The sequence below is a fragment of the Rhododendron vialii genome, chromosome 13a (genome assembly GCF_030253575.1).
Source record: "Rhododendron vialii isolate Sample 1 chromosome 13a, ASM3025357v1".
Classification (NCBI taxonomy): Eukaryota; Viridiplantae; Streptophyta; class Magnoliopsida; order Ericales; family Ericaceae; genus Rhododendron; species Rhododendron vialii.
The window spans coordinates 8,689,943-8,706,310 of NC_080569.1; the positions used below are offsets into that span (position 1 = coordinate 8,689,943).

At 39.0% G+C, this 16,368-nt stretch overlaps 3 protein-coding genes across 8 annotated transcripts; 1 reads left to right on the forward strand and 2 right to left on the reverse strand.

Moving 5' to 3' along the window:
- The first annotated feature begins 580 nt into the window (after positions 1-580).
- Positions 581-5,214, forward strand: LOC131314701 (protein root UVB sensitive 1, chloroplastic-like). Of its 4 annotated transcripts, XM_058343528.1 has the most exons (6): positions 581-921; positions 1,183-2,639; positions 3,818-3,933; positions 4,398-4,454; positions 4,681-4,710; positions 4,824-5,214. In XM_058343528.1, exons 2-6 carry the CDS (start codon positions 2,579-2,581, stop codon positions 4,917-4,919), a joined length of 360 nt encoding a protein of 119 aa, XP_058199511.1. In that variant the 5' UTR covers positions 581-921; positions 1,183-2,578; the 3' UTR covers positions 4,920-5,214. The 4 variants fall into 4 exon arrangements, with proteins under 4 accessions (XP_058199511.1, XP_058199509.1, XP_058199510.1 ...); XM_058343526.1 differs by having other exon boundaries at positions 4,681-5,214; XM_058343527.1 differs by having other exon boundaries at positions 1,428-2,639; positions 4,681-5,214.
- A 1,381-nt stretch (positions 5,215-6,595) lies between these two features.
- On the reverse strand, positions 6,596-12,111 carry LOC131314702 (scarecrow-like protein 14). 2 transcript variants are annotated; one of them, XM_058343530.1, is made up of 4 exons: positions 11,710-12,111; positions 9,148-9,631; positions 8,724-8,770; positions 6,596-8,639 (listed from the first exon to the last, which is right to left on the reverse strand). In XM_058343530.1, exon 4 carries the CDS (start codon positions 8,626-8,628, stop codon positions 6,694-6,696), a length of 1,935 nt encoding a protein of 644 aa, XP_058199513.1. In that variant the 5' UTR covers positions 8,629-8,639; positions 8,724-8,770; positions 9,148-9,631; positions 11,710-12,111; the 3' UTR covers positions 6,596-6,693. The 2 variants fall into 2 exon arrangements, with proteins under 2 accessions (XP_058199513.1, XP_058199514.1); XM_058343531.1 differs by lacking the exon at positions 8,724-8,770.
- Positions 12,112-13,164: 1,053 nt separating this feature from the next.
- LOC131314706 (scarecrow-like protein 14) lies at positions 13,165-15,963 on the reverse strand. 2 transcript variants are annotated; one of them, XM_058343537.1, is made up of 2 exons: positions 15,505-15,963; positions 13,165-15,404 (listed from the first exon to the last, which is right to left on the reverse strand). In XM_058343537.1, the coding sequence occupies exon 2, from the start codon at positions 15,260-15,262 to the stop codon at positions 13,313-13,315; it is 1,950 nt and encodes a 649-aa protein (XP_058199520.1). In that variant the 5' UTR covers positions 15,263-15,404; positions 15,505-15,963; the 3' UTR covers positions 13,165-13,312. The 2 variants fall into 2 exon arrangements, with proteins under 2 accessions (XP_058199520.1, XP_058199521.1); XM_058343538.1 differs by having other exon boundaries at positions 13,165-14,864; positions 14,895-15,764.
- Positions 15,964-16,368: the final 405 nt, after the last annotated feature.

Sequence of the window (16,368 nt, forward strand, 5' to 3'; positions counted from 1 at the left end):
AGACAATGAACACAGATTTTGCACAGATTTTAATGTGAGGTTTACTGTGAGTTCCACACAACTGATTTCAGTTATTCATTAATGTAAATATTTTTTCAAAGGCTTTCGTAAAAAATAAGCTCAATCCGATAGTTGAAGATGCTCGATACTAAAAAGTTAGATAATTGGATTGAGCACCTATAGGTATCGGATTGAGCTGATTTTTAACGGGAGCCTTTGAAAAAATGTTTTACATTTATAAACTGCTCGGATCATTTTGTGTGGAACCTTTAGTGGGTTCCGCATTAAAATCCGTGCATAATGTGTGTGTGCATTGTCTGTGTCAATAGCACAGTTGTACTTAAATCCATTTTTTTTAATCGGCACTTGCTTTACACCAGGGCACAGTTTTGTCCCATCTTCTTTTGGATCTGTATCCATATATCCTCCTCCTCTTGAGTTTCGGAGTTTCGGCCAATTTTTCGCTAGCCATAATTTGCTCAATTTGGACCAATTTGACCCTCAATTGAAAGGCATGCAATGTTAATCAATTGGGTTGTTTTTGTAATTCTGCGTTTCCTTTGTTTGGCGTACGTGGCTTTACCGTGGTGTACGTGGCTTTACCGTGGTGTACGTGGCTTTATTGTGGTGTTACCAGGACCAGGAGAATTGAGAGAGAAATCCCCTTCTCTCTCTCCCACCGAATTACACGCCATTGCTCTCTCTCTCTCTCTGGAATGAAATCCTCAACGCCAGTGCTCCTTGAATCAGAGCCAGCGGAGTTTCAGGCGGTGTTGGAGGTAGCCGACGAAAATCCGATCAGAGGTAGTGTTGCTGGTACAGACTCTTTCGAATCGTCGGCCGAGCCATTTGTCATTATCGTCTTTCACTCCTCCAACCGGTGGCAACTTCGCTTTGGTTCTAAAATAATTCCCTAAGCTGGTAAATCATTGTTATTTCCCAATAATTAGGGCTTTTTGTTGAGTTTTTGATTGGATCTTTGAATCTGATTCTTATGTTTTCAATCGATTATTGGTCAATCGAGTGGTCGAAGTCATTATTTCAGACTTGCATTGGCACTTTATATGCATGCTAACATTCTTCTGCTTATGGCCTTTGAATCATGATATGTTCATCAGTAGGCATGTTTGTCATGTTAAGCGCATCTCTCCAGTGTAACCGATTTCTGCCAAATTTCTGCAGGCTCCTGTACTTTTTCAAGGAAGGAGTCATTCATTGAATCTTACCAATAGCTTGGTAAACTCTCCTTCGTATCCGACTTAGTGCATGTTGACTCTACATTGAAAGAAATTAAAATTGTTCAAGGCTTAATTGATTAGTGGTGAAATAAAAATGTATATTTTTAGATTTAACTGCTTTCTTTTGGGTGTTATTTTGCGGTTGTGGTTCGATTTTTGATTATTTTCAGCTGTTGGTTGTTTTAATAGGTCTGCAATTGCAGAGGTAGGGAGGACGAAAGGGAGAAAATATCCCTGCCAGAAATGGGAAGCGATGGGATGATGGGTACAGTTTTGGAATTTTACTCGAAGGTCCAGATTCACGTCATACGTCTCTCCTCACGTAGAGAAGGTTTCTTTATTATAAGACCAGAGGTGCGACCAATTTCAGAGTTCTTGGCTTTTTGTAGATCGTTATGTTGTGATCGGCGGCCATCGACAGCCAGGTGATCCACTCAAATAAATTGGGGCTTCTCAAGTTTAAAGTTTATTTTTTGTGAAGGCGTTGTTTTAATTTTGGTGTTTGTGGTTTTTAGTAGCTTCTGCATGTCTTCGCTTGGTTTCTCTTTTTGATATGTGTTTATGGTGTTTGAGTTCTTTCTTTGTAGTATTTCTGTTCTGGTATTAGGTTAAACTGATATTCCTTCTACAAAAAGGTGCAATTTCAAGCAGATCAACGAAAATTAGAGTTAGGTTTCCCAATTCTCATCAGTTTACTACTTTCCCACTTCCTAACTCTACTACATAACCGATGGTGGATTATTGGGCAATAGAGTTCTCTAGCATTTCATTTCCTTCAAGTACTACTTGGTTTTTAGGAGGGCCTGATAAATATGAGGTTCAGCCGGCTGATAAGTATGCAATTCAACAGAGGTCTACCTGCGGGCCATTAGGCGGGAACAAAAGTTATGAATTTCAATGTGCTAAGCAAATTTAGAACATCTCCCTCCCTCTCAAACCTCTTCTTTGCAAGGCGTCTCAACCCAGTGCAATTACAGGAGAGAGTACTTGTTATAGTGGGTGTTTTCCTGTTTTGCGAAATTGTTAGTGGTTTTTGCTCTTCATTTGTGTGAATCACCTATTTGGGTAATTCTCACTTCACCTTAGCTACCATGGAGACACTTCGCTTAGTTGACTTATATGGGAAACAAAGTAATAATAGTCACTACAACCAGCCGCTACCCGACAAACAAACTCAACGATCGACTGCTAGAATAGACTATTCTTTTTGGTTATTTATTTGCAGTTCGTTTGGTTTAATTTGTTGACATATCGACTGCTATAATAGTTTGGTTACAAATTTGAGATATCTCTAAGCAAGAATATTTTTTTGTTTACAGCTCATCCCTTTTCATTAAGCCATGCTGAGTTCATCCCTTCGAGGCTCTATCGGTGTTTGGTCCTCTTCGCATCTCCAGCCAGGTTATTCCAGACAACTTTCTTTATCTTTTTTTGTTTTTTGGTTTAAAATTTTCATATTTATGGGAAAGTGTTATGGTAGAATCTTTGAAATGGATTATTGAGAAAAATCAACATTTGGTAGATTGAATTCTGACTCCCCCAACTATCAAACAACAAATGTGACCTGGGTAAAACTATAATGAATATATGGGATAATCTTCCGAAGAATTGGTAATTCCATTCTGAATGTGTACTAATGGAAATGCCCCTTGCATGCCTAAAATGCAACACGCATGTTGACATTTCATAATTCTATTGCTTTTATTTAGAGGTCTGAATGTCATATTGGGGCTTTCAAATGACAAAAAACACTCTGACTATGGTGCTTCCAGAGTCCTGTGATCTTGGTTAATAATTATTAAATAAGATCCGACTTCGCACTAGGAGTGTGTGGCTTAATTTGATTAGTTTGTCATCGTCTAAATGTTTTGGGTTGTTTGGTTAAAAACCTTTTTGAAGGATGGGTGATGCTAATCTTTCTGATTACAATTGGCAAAGGGCTTCGTTGCTAGGCTGATCGGTCAGTATCTTAGCTTGATAGGTATATGGGAGGTGTATGCAATTGAAACAAAGCATTGAATAGGGCCTTTTTTTTGTTCCTGTGATTTTTGAAGTTTTAGGTGGAGGGGTTTCTAATTAGAATCTTACTATGAGGCAAAATGAAAGGCTTGTGGGGCTGTTCTCCCCTGTCCTTGCAACGCTATACATCAAGAATGGGCGCAAGGGTGAAATTACCAATATTCTAAGTAGTAAGGCTTCTATGATTGACATTGTGAACTCACTTACTCACTTAATTACTTTAGGATTCGTGACTGACTTAGTCTATGTAAATTGTGTTCTGAGTTTATTTAACTCAGTGTTGCTTCTGTCTGCCCTTGGTCGAAGCTGAAACATTAGGACCTCCGAAGACCAGTCTAGGGACCTTTGAAGACTGGTCCATGCATATCTTTATTTTTAGTTTGAATTTGGAGCCCATGGCTCACCTCATCGATTCATTTCAGCTCCTAAAACCAACATTCTACCAAGTTCAATTTAGTATTCTTCTGCTTGGTGGTACCTAAACTATCTTAGCAAAATTCTATTATCAAAGTTTGGTCGGCACTTTGATGTAAATCCCAAGGGCTGGAGATTATTTGCAGATTTATTGGAAAATGCTACATTTAGAATGGAGATTTTAACTCCAGCATTTCCCCATCTCTTCGTTCCAATTGGTGCTGCTGCTGGCGCTGGATGTTCAGCCGCTGCACTAATCCAGGTGAGTAAGAAAATTTTGATCCTATTGGTCAATTGTGGTACGAGAATCATGTCGTTTTGTTTTCGTCTCATCTTCTAATGCCTGTAAGTACCATCACTAGGAAACAAAAAATGAAAAAAGGTCGTTTAGAAGACTTTTCATAAAGTGGCTTATTGTATTGTTTCTCTTGTCATGCATGCCCTACACAAATGTTGGGTTTTGTTACATACTTTGACTCTCTTCTTGCATGTATGAATTCCTTGAGTTTTTTGTGATGGAATGTTCCTCTTGACTTGGCAGCTATGTATTGTTGAACACTTATTCCTTGACTATCACGGGAATACGATTCAAGATTCAAAATTTCATGCATATATGCCTATATGCACGGTAGTGTTTTAGTATGTTGGATAGAGGGGGTGTTAGGTTGGCCATCAATTTTTCCCAAGTACTCTACATTGTGTGGGATCTAACTCTTCTGTCAACAGGCAGCTACTAGGAGTTGTTTCTTTGTGGGCTTTGCAGCTCAGAGGAATTTTGCGGAGGTAATATTAGTTTCCACTTGGTACTTATAACATGGATTACATATATTACAAAGTATCAATGTTGCAAAAGCTTGAAAGCCTCTTATCCCGATAGACATCATGTATTTCGTTTTGATGGTCAGGAAGTATGTCCCTTGCTACTGCTTACTTTGTCAATAATGCTTTTGTGTATCTCCTTATCAAATCACCTTGCATTTATCTTCTGAAAAGAGACTGTAATTGGCAGGTAATTGCAAAAGGTGAAGCTCAGGGAATGGTGAGCAAATTCATTGGTATCGGGCTCGGTATAGCATTAGCTAACTGCATTCAGGGATCTACACCTCTTGCTCTTGCTTCTTTTGGTGTGGTAACTTGGATACACATGTTCAGAAGCAGCAAACCGTTCAGAAGAACTTCTCGCTCTACCTCCAGATAAGAAGAGCAAAAAGGGAGAGCACAAACCAAGCAGCTCAACCTCCACCCTAGCAATCAACACCCTAGCAAACAGCAGCCCAACAAAACACACTCCAGCAACTGAAGAAACTTCCAACAGCCCCAACAAGAACAAGTAGTCAGCTTCCATAATCTCCTGAACGCCACCAAAGACAGGAACATATCTAAACTATGACTTCTACATGTAACTTTTCTATGATAAAACACTTGGTCAAACTAATGCATGTAACTTCTGCTCTGATCAAGTACATGCATAATATTAGGAAGAACCAGAAAGAGATCTCCACAACGGGCATGACAGACGTGCTTGGCACGTCACCATGCATCTAGTATAATCATACAAAAATGATAGGATGTGAATCTTATCTGTCCAATTTTCTTTTCTGGACTGTTTTATGGATCATTTTTATGTACTGTACCAGATTTCTAATTAAATTTAAATTTGGGATGCTTCAATCTGTAATCATATCGACTGAGGAAAGTCAGGTAACCTATCTCCCTTGAATGGAGGGTGGCGTAGAAGACTCGCCCCTCCCAAGATTTTTAAGTGATCCTACTATCCTATGGATACTTATTTAATTAATTATCTACCGAATTGCGAATTATGGCATGACAACTCATACTCGGATGACAATATATCGTCTAATTCTCATTCGATGCAAAATGAAATTCACCACGATAACATTTAATGATCCAATTCATTCATTTTATAAGTATTCATACGCAAGTCATCCATGCAAACAATTATATGGATCGGACATTAGTGTTCATTTAAGCTTAATCGTTGTCCAATCAAGTTGATTTGTTTTCATGGATAATTTATGCCTTTAGGTTTTGAAATGAGTAGTTTGGATAGTTCAATAGGAGATTGTAATGAGTCTCATTCTACGTTATATGAAAATCACATAAAAGATCATTGCACGAGATCCTTCCTCATGATAGCATGCTCTACCCATCCACCATGATTTTTTTAAGAAATATTCACATTTCTTTTCTTTTTTTTTCCCTATTGTTTACTAGAATTCTTCTTTGATGATTATATACTCAAACTATCAATCAAAAGCGATGAAAGTGAAAATACTACTAATAGAGTATTGTCTGGGAACCAAAGTTGAGCAGTTGACAACAGAGGGTACGTACCCTTTTTCTTTTCTTTTCATTTTGAAGAGAAAAGGATTTCACACTGAGCTACCAGTTCAATGGAGATAATTTTCAGCGTGGAATAGTAGTTGAAATTTCACACTGCACATCAACCTGCGGCACCCCCGTTCTTAAAATATACAACAATACCAGTAGACTCCGTCACACTTTGCCACCCCCGACCTTAAACCAGGGCTTCTTCACTGAACCTACGGTACCTACCTACCCAAAATATACTACTCCCTCCGTCTCTAAATAAGTATCCGGTGCGCAAAGCTAAGCCTTAAAAAAGAAGCATTTGTTTCGTTAAAAAAATTAATTTTTTTTCACAAATCAATAGATAGCAATGAGTTCTATTAAAATGTGAAAAAAAAATTAAATTTTTTAATAAAAAATATGCATGTTTTGTGAAGCCTAGTTTTGCGCGCCGGACACTTATTTAAAGACGGAGGAAGTATCAAAAAGAGAGGAAGACAAGTTCAAACTAAAAATTAGAAAAGCAACTCTCTTTTTTTTATCATGTTACGAAGATCAGGTTATTTTTCCATAAATTACAGACAAAAAGCCAATCACAAAAACATAATTACTGGTTGAGAACATAAAATGTACATACAAAAACCAATCATCCCCTTTCTACTAAGAAATGTCAAGCAAAATTGAAGAACTCCTAGGTAGGTTTCCAACAGGAGAGAGCATATAAGACTCTCCCCCTCCATCCCTCTAACAACCAATTACTAGCCTCATCAACAAAAAAATCCTTATGGTAGCAGTTTTTCACCTTAGCTTTCACTGTCTTCATGATACCTTGGCTCAGGGGAAGTTGCCTGAACCCGGCCCGCTGAGTCCGAATTTGCCACCGTTTGTATGTCTCTGGCCTTCGAACTCTCTCCAATCCTTCGCAGGCGATGATACACAGAATCTCATTCCCCCAAATTTCCCTCTCAAACAACATCCTCTCCTCATTTTCGCGCGGCACATTGGCCTCAAACATGTCAAACAATGCAGAGTAGTGGAATAAAGCCTCGCGGAACCGGGAGATGAAAAATGGGGAATTATAAGCCGCATTGACTATCGAATGGATGAACATATCCGGATTAATCCTCCTGAATAAGCTCAGAACAGCATCGCGTGGACTGTGCTCCATAAGCGTGTCGTCAAGTAGGTACATCAGCTGAAACGCACAGTTGACAATAAGCACCTCACCTTTCTCAATTCCCAAATCCTCAACACTAACAGTTTCCCAATTTTGTTCAAACCCATTGAACTGGAAAGGAACACTAAACCTCTTGCAATAATTTGCTAACCGCCGTCCTGTTTCCTTCATCCTAGAACCGGGCCAGAAACCCACTACAGGAAGGTCGATTCCTGTGATCCGAAGCTTAGGGGGGCCACCAGGCCTTGTCGAGAGTTGCTGAATAAGTGGAGGCCATTGAAGCCCATAAACAATACCAAAATGAATAATGTGAATAGCATCTGCGTTCTGAGCTAGGTCCATGATCGATTGGGCTGAAAAGAAATATGATGTTTCCATGAAGGGGAATGACGAAAGGCCGAGCTTATGAGCTTTCAACACATCAGCATTCGACAAACTGATGGCGGAAAGGACTTTGGTCAGGCTTCCAGTGCCCAACAAGCGTGCCTTGAGGCTGTTGAAAAAGTAATATGCCAACCTTTGGGATCCATCGCCCGAAGGAGAAGAACGAGATCTTATCTGCTTCAATAGACTATTTGCTCTTCTGTGATCATTATTTGCCACAGATTCCATACATTGTATCAGGAGACTCCTCATATCTACTGCTTCCCTTTTGGTAGCCCCTTTTCTAGTGTAGGCGAACTTGACATTAGACCCTTTTGCACTCTCATTTTGCTGTGATTCCATATTCTCCCCGTTTGCCTCGTTACCATCGTACGACATTGATACCTTGGCAAACATCTCACTCAAAACAGATTCGTGAGGACAGTCCGCGAAATGCTTGTTGCTTCTCATTTCATCTTCTAAATCACTCTCCTCTCGGTGAAGACTTTCCCTTCCCCTAACCAAACTCTCTTGGAAATCCCCTTCATCCTTTTCCACCACCTCCAAATTCCTTTCCTTAGATTTACGAAGCTGAAGGGTCAATCTGTTTTTCTCAACATCAAGAATTCCACCATCTCCAATTACTAAATCAGGCACAGTATCACAAAAGGTAGGAGGGAAGAATGATTTTGGATTGGTTTGGAAGTTACCGTTAAAAGGATTATACTTGTGGAGATTGCTAATTCGGGCAGATTCGGCTGAGTTGTAAGCATTGATAAGGCTGTTAGTGCAATTACTGAAACTGTTAGTGATGCTATCATCTGAGCTACTGCTTGTATCCTCATGGGGAAGATGTTGATTTGGAAAGGAAGGGCATTTCTGATTGAGTATTTCAGATAAAGATTTCGCAGCAGCATCAACAGTGGAGTCCTGGATCATGAAGTGCTTGTTTTCCGAATCATCGTCTTCCATTAAAACCTGGTTTATGTACCTTAGAACAGAACTGCATAGCTCATTTTCTTGTGCAGAATCTGTGTCCGTGCTCTCGGACAAATCCTTGACATTAGAACTAAAGGGAAAGTCCATGGTATGATAACCTAAAGAGTAAAGAGGTATCGTTGAGTTGAAACTCTTTGGAAACAGTATGAACCAAATAAGCTAAAACGAACTTCTGCAAGCACCTTTGGAAGACAAACTTTGGATTAAAATCCAAATTCAAGATATCAACCTGTAATAGAATAATTTGCAGGTTAATAACTGAATTTTGAAACTCCAGAATACAAAGCTTGACTAGATGAACGAACTACAAAAGAGGCTATAATATTCACCAAAAATTAGAGGAAGATTGGGCCTTATTAGTATAGTGAGTTAAGCAGCCCTAATCAACAGCAGACAAACCAATAAAACCAAGGTAAGGATTGACAAAATTTCTCATTATCTAAGCACAGTCTGGGCCCAGAATATTTAAACAAAACTAACAAGATGTTCAAGATGAAAGGAGGAATCCAATTTGAAACACCTCGAATACCAAGAACCTTGACGTGGAACTGGTTTCCGAATTTCACCAAAAATCCAAGACAGGAGCAAGTAAAGAACAAATCATACCTCAGATACCACCAAAATCAAAATGCATCGTCCATCAAGGCCTCTGCAGCTTAAAGAAACCTGCCATTTCAGCTTTGATCTTCGGCTTCAAATATCCTTTCACATTCTGGTGAATGTGGTTTCGTGAGCTTGAAATTTCAGAGGCACGTGATTATGAGAGCGACCCACATATTGACTTTGCTGTCAAATGTGTATCAATCAATGACTACCACCGAATCTTTTCAACTTTTTCTAACTTTTTGATCAGAACCCAACAAGAAGCTTCTCTAGAAATTAAGGGCACTGTCAAGATGGCTGCTCTGTAGCATCAACAGGGCTAAACGTTTTTTCAATTTCCGAAAGTTGGTGCACTTAAGACACCAAGACCTTGTTCGTTTTGGGGTCTTAGAACCCCTGGGCACGGTCTTCAACAAATTTTCTTTATCGATCTCTCTCCACTCAAACTCTTGAAAACCTCCCTCGAAAGTCAAACTGAACAGGGAACCTGTCAAACACAGAAAAGGACATCCGAAAAAGAAAACGGGGTTCTGATTAATATTCCCTGTGTATCCTTAATGGGTGCAACATTATATTAACATTAAGAGAATTTTCTGGGTTGTTCCAGATCAGGTCATACACCTCCTCTTTTTGTCATGGGTCCTCGGTCACTCTCAAAGTCTAATCATCTATTGCTTTTTTCATTTTCCTTCCTTTTGCAAGCCGGCTTATTTGACTTTGTTCATTCAAAGAAGTTTGCTGCAGATGCTGTGGGTTTTGGCATACCCCGTCCGTAGCTTCTATGAGTATTTGCTTACGGCTCTAAAATTGTCTCAAATAGTTTGAAATTAAAAAATATTCATTATCATCCTGTTGTATTTATTTTTTAGCAGAAATGTTTTGAGAGATAGGATACACAGGCAAAATATTCCCGAAAATATAATTTCAAAAACTATATTGCAACCAGAAGGTTCTTGTTTAGAAAACTATACCAGAAAAAGAAAGAGATCATTTTTAGTCTCACCTTCTAGCATTTTATGAACCACGTAAAAAGGCAAATAGTATTACTCTCGTTATTTTTGCCTCTTTTCTTTTGCTTCCCTAAAAGAACTACACAGCGATTTGAACATCCAAACCTAACTAGAATAGCTATGGCAACAACAAAATGCTTGAAAACTATGAGAATGGCAATGGCGAGGAGCAGATATACAACAAGCTTCATCACAATCTGAAATCAGTTCCCATCCACTAGAGTGCATGAGAAGATTCAAATAAGAAACTAGTGCTAGCTGAGAATAAAGTTAATGACAACCATGCCATATAGCGGCACATAGCAACAAAAGTAATGCAATGGGCACAAACACATCAGTTTTATACTTGTAACCTAGCTCCAACAGTCTAAACCATACAATTGATCCGAAGAATAAAAAATGCGGTTAACATATTTCCCAAAAATCATGGTAGTTTAACCATGGAACTCTGATCATGAAAAAACTTGTTTGATGGCATCAAAAACCTGACATAATTAGAACACAAAATCATGAAATTTTATGAAAACCGGCATCAATCTCACTGAAACATGCCATCCACCCGATTACCACACTCAATCAGAAAAAGTGGATTAAATTTCATGATTGTTCATGAACGTTTCATGACCACACACCAATGAAAAATTGAGTAATCATGGAATAATTTGAAACAAAAATGGTATTGGCTAATTTTCCATGGTCAAGTGGACAATATTTCTGCAGATCAAAAAAAAAAAGTGGACAATATTTTGCAAGAATTGATCAAGTTTGCCAACCAGACATGATAAAGTAACCATGTTTAATGAAATACTTACCATTAAATTTTGGCCAATCAAATATTTGGCCACTTTCAAGAGAATTGGTCGTGGGCAATTTAGTATGAAAAATTTACCAGCAACATGCATCACTTGACAAGGAATTCTGGTTCGCAAGTTAATTTCATGCAACACGGATTAGTTAGCATCAAAACTGTCATTGGTGAATTTAACATAATAAGTTGACCACATTTCTGCAATTTTTTAAATTTGCCAAGTCGGCTAACCAGACAACAAAAAACACTTTCATTATTGATCTTTGTATTTCCCAGAACATGGCTAAATTACCATCACAAAAGGTACTATCATGATCAGCGTTGCATGATTAATTTACCAGGACAATTCCAACGTTTCGTGACCGTTGCTAATCTAGCTTCAAAGCGATATAAAAACCATGACATAATCAAACAATAACAGCATTGAAATCATGGAATGTAACCCTCACAATTGAGGAATCTATTTTTTTAGGAAAACAACTTCATGACGCGCAACCAACCAAAACACATGAACATTTTTTCCAAAAATCAAGACATAACGAAATCATGAATTGATGAATATCAGCATCAATCTCACTTAATCATGCAAACCAGCCGATTACCCCCACTGAAACACGCCTTATTGCGACACACAGCAACAAACTTAGCACAATGGGAACACAGATAACTTTTTTACGAGTAACCTAGGTCCAACCGGGAAACCGAAAAACAAAATATCCGAAGAATAAAAGGGGGTTTCAGACTTACGAATTCTGGCCATGTCGGTTTCGTCCCCTTCTTCTCCGGCAGTGGCTTCAATCATGAAGGACTCGATTGATTTGTGGCGTCTCGAAGTTTTCCGAAAAAATCCCCATCCAGAAAGGACGGGGGAATGCATTCGCCGTTGTTATCCGCCGGAATTCTCTACAATGGACGACGGACTGGATTGTGTTCTCCGACTGGAATGGGTTTCTACCGTTTAGGGTTTTAGGAAAATCCTGGAGCCCCAAATTCGAAAGAGGGGTGCCGTTACAGATGGATATGGTCGATTAATATCAACGACGCCAATCTCGGGATGTACACGCGAGATTTTCGCAGGTCTGGTAGCCGGAGGTGTCGACATTCTCGCGAGGACGGAGTGGTTAGGGTTTCGTCCCAAAATTCACCGCTGTGTGTGTATATATATATATGTATATATATATATATATTGATAGATAGATATAATGGATATAACAACAACAAAAGGGCATTACCGGTATAAAAAGTAGTACACGGAGTCACGGACGGAAACACAAGTAGCGGAGGAGGGCAGTATGAAATCATAAGTTTGTAGGGCTTCTAGGACGATTTTTTTCCTTTAATTAATTATCTACTCAATCACGAATTATGGCACGACAACTCATACTCGGATGACAATATATCGTCTAATTCTCATGCGATGCAAAATGAAATTCACCACGATAAAGTTTAATGATCCAATTCATTCATGTTGTAGGTATTCATTCGTAAGTCATCCATGTAAACAATTAGATGGATCAGACATTAGTGTTCATTTGAAAGAAGATTTATCTTAAGAGCAACGTTTGGTCAAATTCTAACCATTCATTGCTCTAAACATAAACCTGATTCGCTTAAGCTTAATCATTGTCCGATTAAGTTGATTTATTTTCATGGATAATTTATGCCTTTAGATTGTGGAATGGGTAGCTTGGATATTTTATTTATTTTTTGATTTGGTTCAAATAGTTTAATAGGGAACTGTAATAAGTCCTATTTTACATTACATGAAAATCACATAAAAGATCATTGCACGAGATCCTTCTCCATGATAGCATGCTATCCATCATGATTTTTTAAGAAATATTCATAGTTCTTTTATCCCTTTTGTTTACTAGAATTCTTCTTTGATGATAATATACTCAAACTGTCAATCAAAAGCGAGGAAAGAGAAAATGAGTATTGTTTGTCTGGGAACCAAAGTTGAGCAGTTCACACTGAGCTACCTTTTTGTCTGTGATTTATGGAAAAATAACCTGATCTTCCTAAAATGATAAAAAAGTTTCTTTTCTACTTACCTTTTAGTTTGAACTTGTCTTAGTCTCTTTTCAATAGTATTTTGTGTAGGCACGTTCAGTGAAGGAGCCATGATTTAAGTTCGGGAGTGACAATGTTTAATAGGAGTCTATTGGTATAATTGTATATTTCAAGATGGGGTGCCGCAGGTTGATGTGCAGTGCGAAATTTCAACTAATATTCCATGCTGAAAATTATCTTTTTTAAACATAAATACTGGCTGATAAACATAAAATGTACATAAAAAAACCAATCATCCCCTTTCTACTAAGAAATGTCAAGCAAAATTGAAGAACTCCTAGGTAGGTTTCCAACAGGAGAGAGCATAAAAGACTCTCCCCCTCCATCCCTCTAACAACCAATTACTAGCCTCGTCAACAAAAAAATCCTTATGGTAGCAGTTTTTCACCTTAGCTTTCACTGTCTTCATGATACCTTGGCTCAGGGGAAGTTGCTTGAACCTGGCCCGCTGAGTCCGAATTTGCCACTGTTTGTATGTCTCTGGCCTTCGAACTCTCTCCAATCCTTCGCACGCGATGATACCCAGAATCTCATTCCCCAAAATTTCCCTCTCAAACAACATCCTCTCCTCATTTTCGCGCGGCACATTGGCCTCAAACATGTCAAACAATGCAGAGTAGTGGAATAAAGCCTCACGGAACCGTGAGATGAAAAATGGGGAATTATAAGCTGCATTGACTATCGAATGGATGAACATATCCGGATTAATCCTCCTGAATAAGCTCAGAACAGCATCGCGCGGACTGTGCTCCATTAGTGTGTCGTCGAGTAGGTACATCAGCTGAAACGAACAGTTGACAACAAGCACCTCACCTTTCTCAATTCCCAACTCCTCAACACTAACAGTTTCCCAATTTTGTTCAAACCCATTGTACTGGAAAGGAACACTAAACCTCTTGCAATAATTTGCTAACCGCCGTCCTGTTTCCTTCACCCTAGAACCGAGCCGGAAACCCACTACAGGAAGGTCGATTCCTGTGATCCGAAGCTTAGGGGGGCCACCAGGCCTTGTCGAGAGTCGCTGAATAAGGGGAGGCCAATGAAGCCCATAAACAATACCAAAATGAATAATGTGAATAGCATCTGCTTTCTGAGCTAGGTCCATGATCGATTGGGCTGAAAAGAAATATGATGTTTCCATGAAGGGGAACGACGAAAGGCAGAGCTTATGAGCTTTCAACACATCAGCATTCGACAAACTGATGGCCGAAACGCCAGAAAGGACTTTGTTTTGTAGGCTTCCAGTGCCCAACAAGCGTGCCTCGAGGCTGTTAGAAAAGTAATGTGCCAACCTTTGGGATCCGTCGCCCGAAGGAGAAGAACGAGATCTTATCTGCTTCAATAGACTATTTGCTCTTCTGTGATCATTATTTGCCACAGATTCCATACATTGTATCAGGAGACTCCTCATATCTACTGCTTCCCTTTTGGCAGCCCCTTTTCTAGTGCAGGCCAACACGACATTAGACCCTTTTGCACTCTCATTTTGCTGTGATTCCATATTCTCCTCGTTTGCCTCATTACCATCGCATGACATCGATACCTTGGCAAACATCTCACGCAAAAAAGATTCATGAGGACAGTCCGCGAAATGCTTGTTGCTTCTCATTTCATCTTCTAAATCACTCCCCTCTCGGTGAAGACTTTTCCTTCCCCTAACCAAACTCTCTTGGAAATCCCCTTCATCCTTTTCCACCACTTCCAAAATCCTTTCCTTCGACTTACAAAGCTGAAGGGTCAATCTGTTTTTCTCAACATCAAGAATGCCACCGTCTCCAATTGCTAAATCAGGCACAGTATCACGAAAGGTAGGAGGGAAGAATGATTTCGGATTGGTTTGGAAGTTACCATTAAAAGAAGGATTATACTTGTGGAGATTGCTAATTTGGGCAGATTCGGCTGAGTTGTAAGCATTGATACGGCTGTTAGTGCAATTACTGAAACTGTTAGTGATGCTATCATCTGAGCTACTGCTTGTATCCTCGTTGGGAAGATGTTGATTTGGAAAGGAAGGGTATTTCTGGATGAGTATTTCAGATAAAGATTTCTCAGCAGCATCAAGAGTGGAGTCCTGGATCATGAAGGCCTTGTTTTCCAAATCATCGTCTTCCATTAAAACCTGGTTTATGTACCTTAGAACAGAACTGCATAGCTCATTTTCTTGTGCAGGATCTCTTTCGACTCTCTCGGACAAATCCTTGACATTAGAACTAAAGGGAAAGTCCATGATATGATAACCAAAAGAGTAAAGAGGTTCCGTTGAGTTGAAACTCTTTGGAAACAGTATGAACCAAATAAGCTAAAACAGACTTCTGCAAGCAACTTTGGAAGACAAACTTTGGATTAAAATCCAAATTCAAGATATCAACCTGTAATAGAATAATTTGCAGGTTAATAACTGAATTTTGAAACTCCAGAATACAAAGCTTGACTAGATGAACGAACTACAAAAGAGGCTATAATATTCACCAAAAATTAGAGGAAGATTGGGCCTTATTAGTACAGTGAGTTAAGCAGCCCTAATCAACAGCAGACAAACCGATAAAACCAAGGTAAGGATTGACAAAATTTCTCATTATCTATGCACAGTCTGGGCCCAGAATACATAAACAAAACTAACAAGATGCTCAAGATGAAAGGAGGAATCCAATTTGAATAACCTCGAATACCAAAAACCTCGACGTGGAACCAGTTTCCGAATTTCACCAAAAATCCAAGACGGGAGCAAGTACAGAACAAATCATGCCTCAGATACCACCAAAATCAAAATGCATCGTCCATCAAGACCTCGGCAGCTTAAAGAAACGTGTCATTTCCTCTTTGATCTTCGACTTGAAATATCCTTTCCCATTCTGTTGAATGTGGTTTTGTGAGCTTGAAATTTCAGAGGCACGTGATTATGAGAGCGACCCACATATAGACTTCGCTGTCAAATGTGTATCAATCAATGACTACCACCTACTTTTTTTTTACATTGAGTGTTTGGATCGAGTATCTACACACATTGATTCTCGCAAGGCTTACTCGTTTTTTTTTTTAGAGTTTTTGAACGGCTCAGATCGACCGTCCAGTGACCAGAATATGCCTGACGGGGCGTTAAAATCCGATCAGAATTTTGGGATCAGGAACCGCAGACTTTTCGACTCTTTTAAACTTTTTCTAACTTTTTGACACTCAGAACCCAACAAGAAGCTTCCCTTGAAATGAAAGGCACTGTAAGAGCATCGCAAAGGGAATGTATTTTCACACCAGATGAATAGTTATTTTAGATGAAAAAAATAATTAATTGGATGTAAAATAAAATCTATCTCTCTTCAATGGTGAGATGTAAAA

Excerpts from the sequence above, each read along its gene's own strand:
- LOC131314701 (XM_058343526.1), top strand. The coding sequence starts at position 2,579 with ATGCTGAGTTCATCCCTTCGAGGCTCTATCGGTGTTTGGTCCTCTTCG. Across the intron at positions 2,640-3,817 it reads CTCTTCGCATCTCCAGCCAG|ATTTATTGGAAAATGCTACA; the intron begins GTTATTCCAGAC and ends GATTATTTGCAG. Across the intron at positions 3,934-4,397 it reads CAGCCGCTGCACTAATCCAG|GCAGCTACTAGGAGTTGTTT; the intron begins GTGAGTAAGAAA and ends TTCTGTCAACAG.
- LOC131314706 (XM_058343537.1), bottom strand. The coding sequence starts at position 15,262 with ATGGACTTTCCCTTTAGTTCTAATGTCAAGGATTTGTCCGAGAGAGTC.
- LOC131314702 (XM_058343531.1), bottom strand. The coding sequence starts at position 8,628 with ATGGACTTTCCCTTTAGTTCTAATGTCAAGGATTTGTCCGAGAGCACG.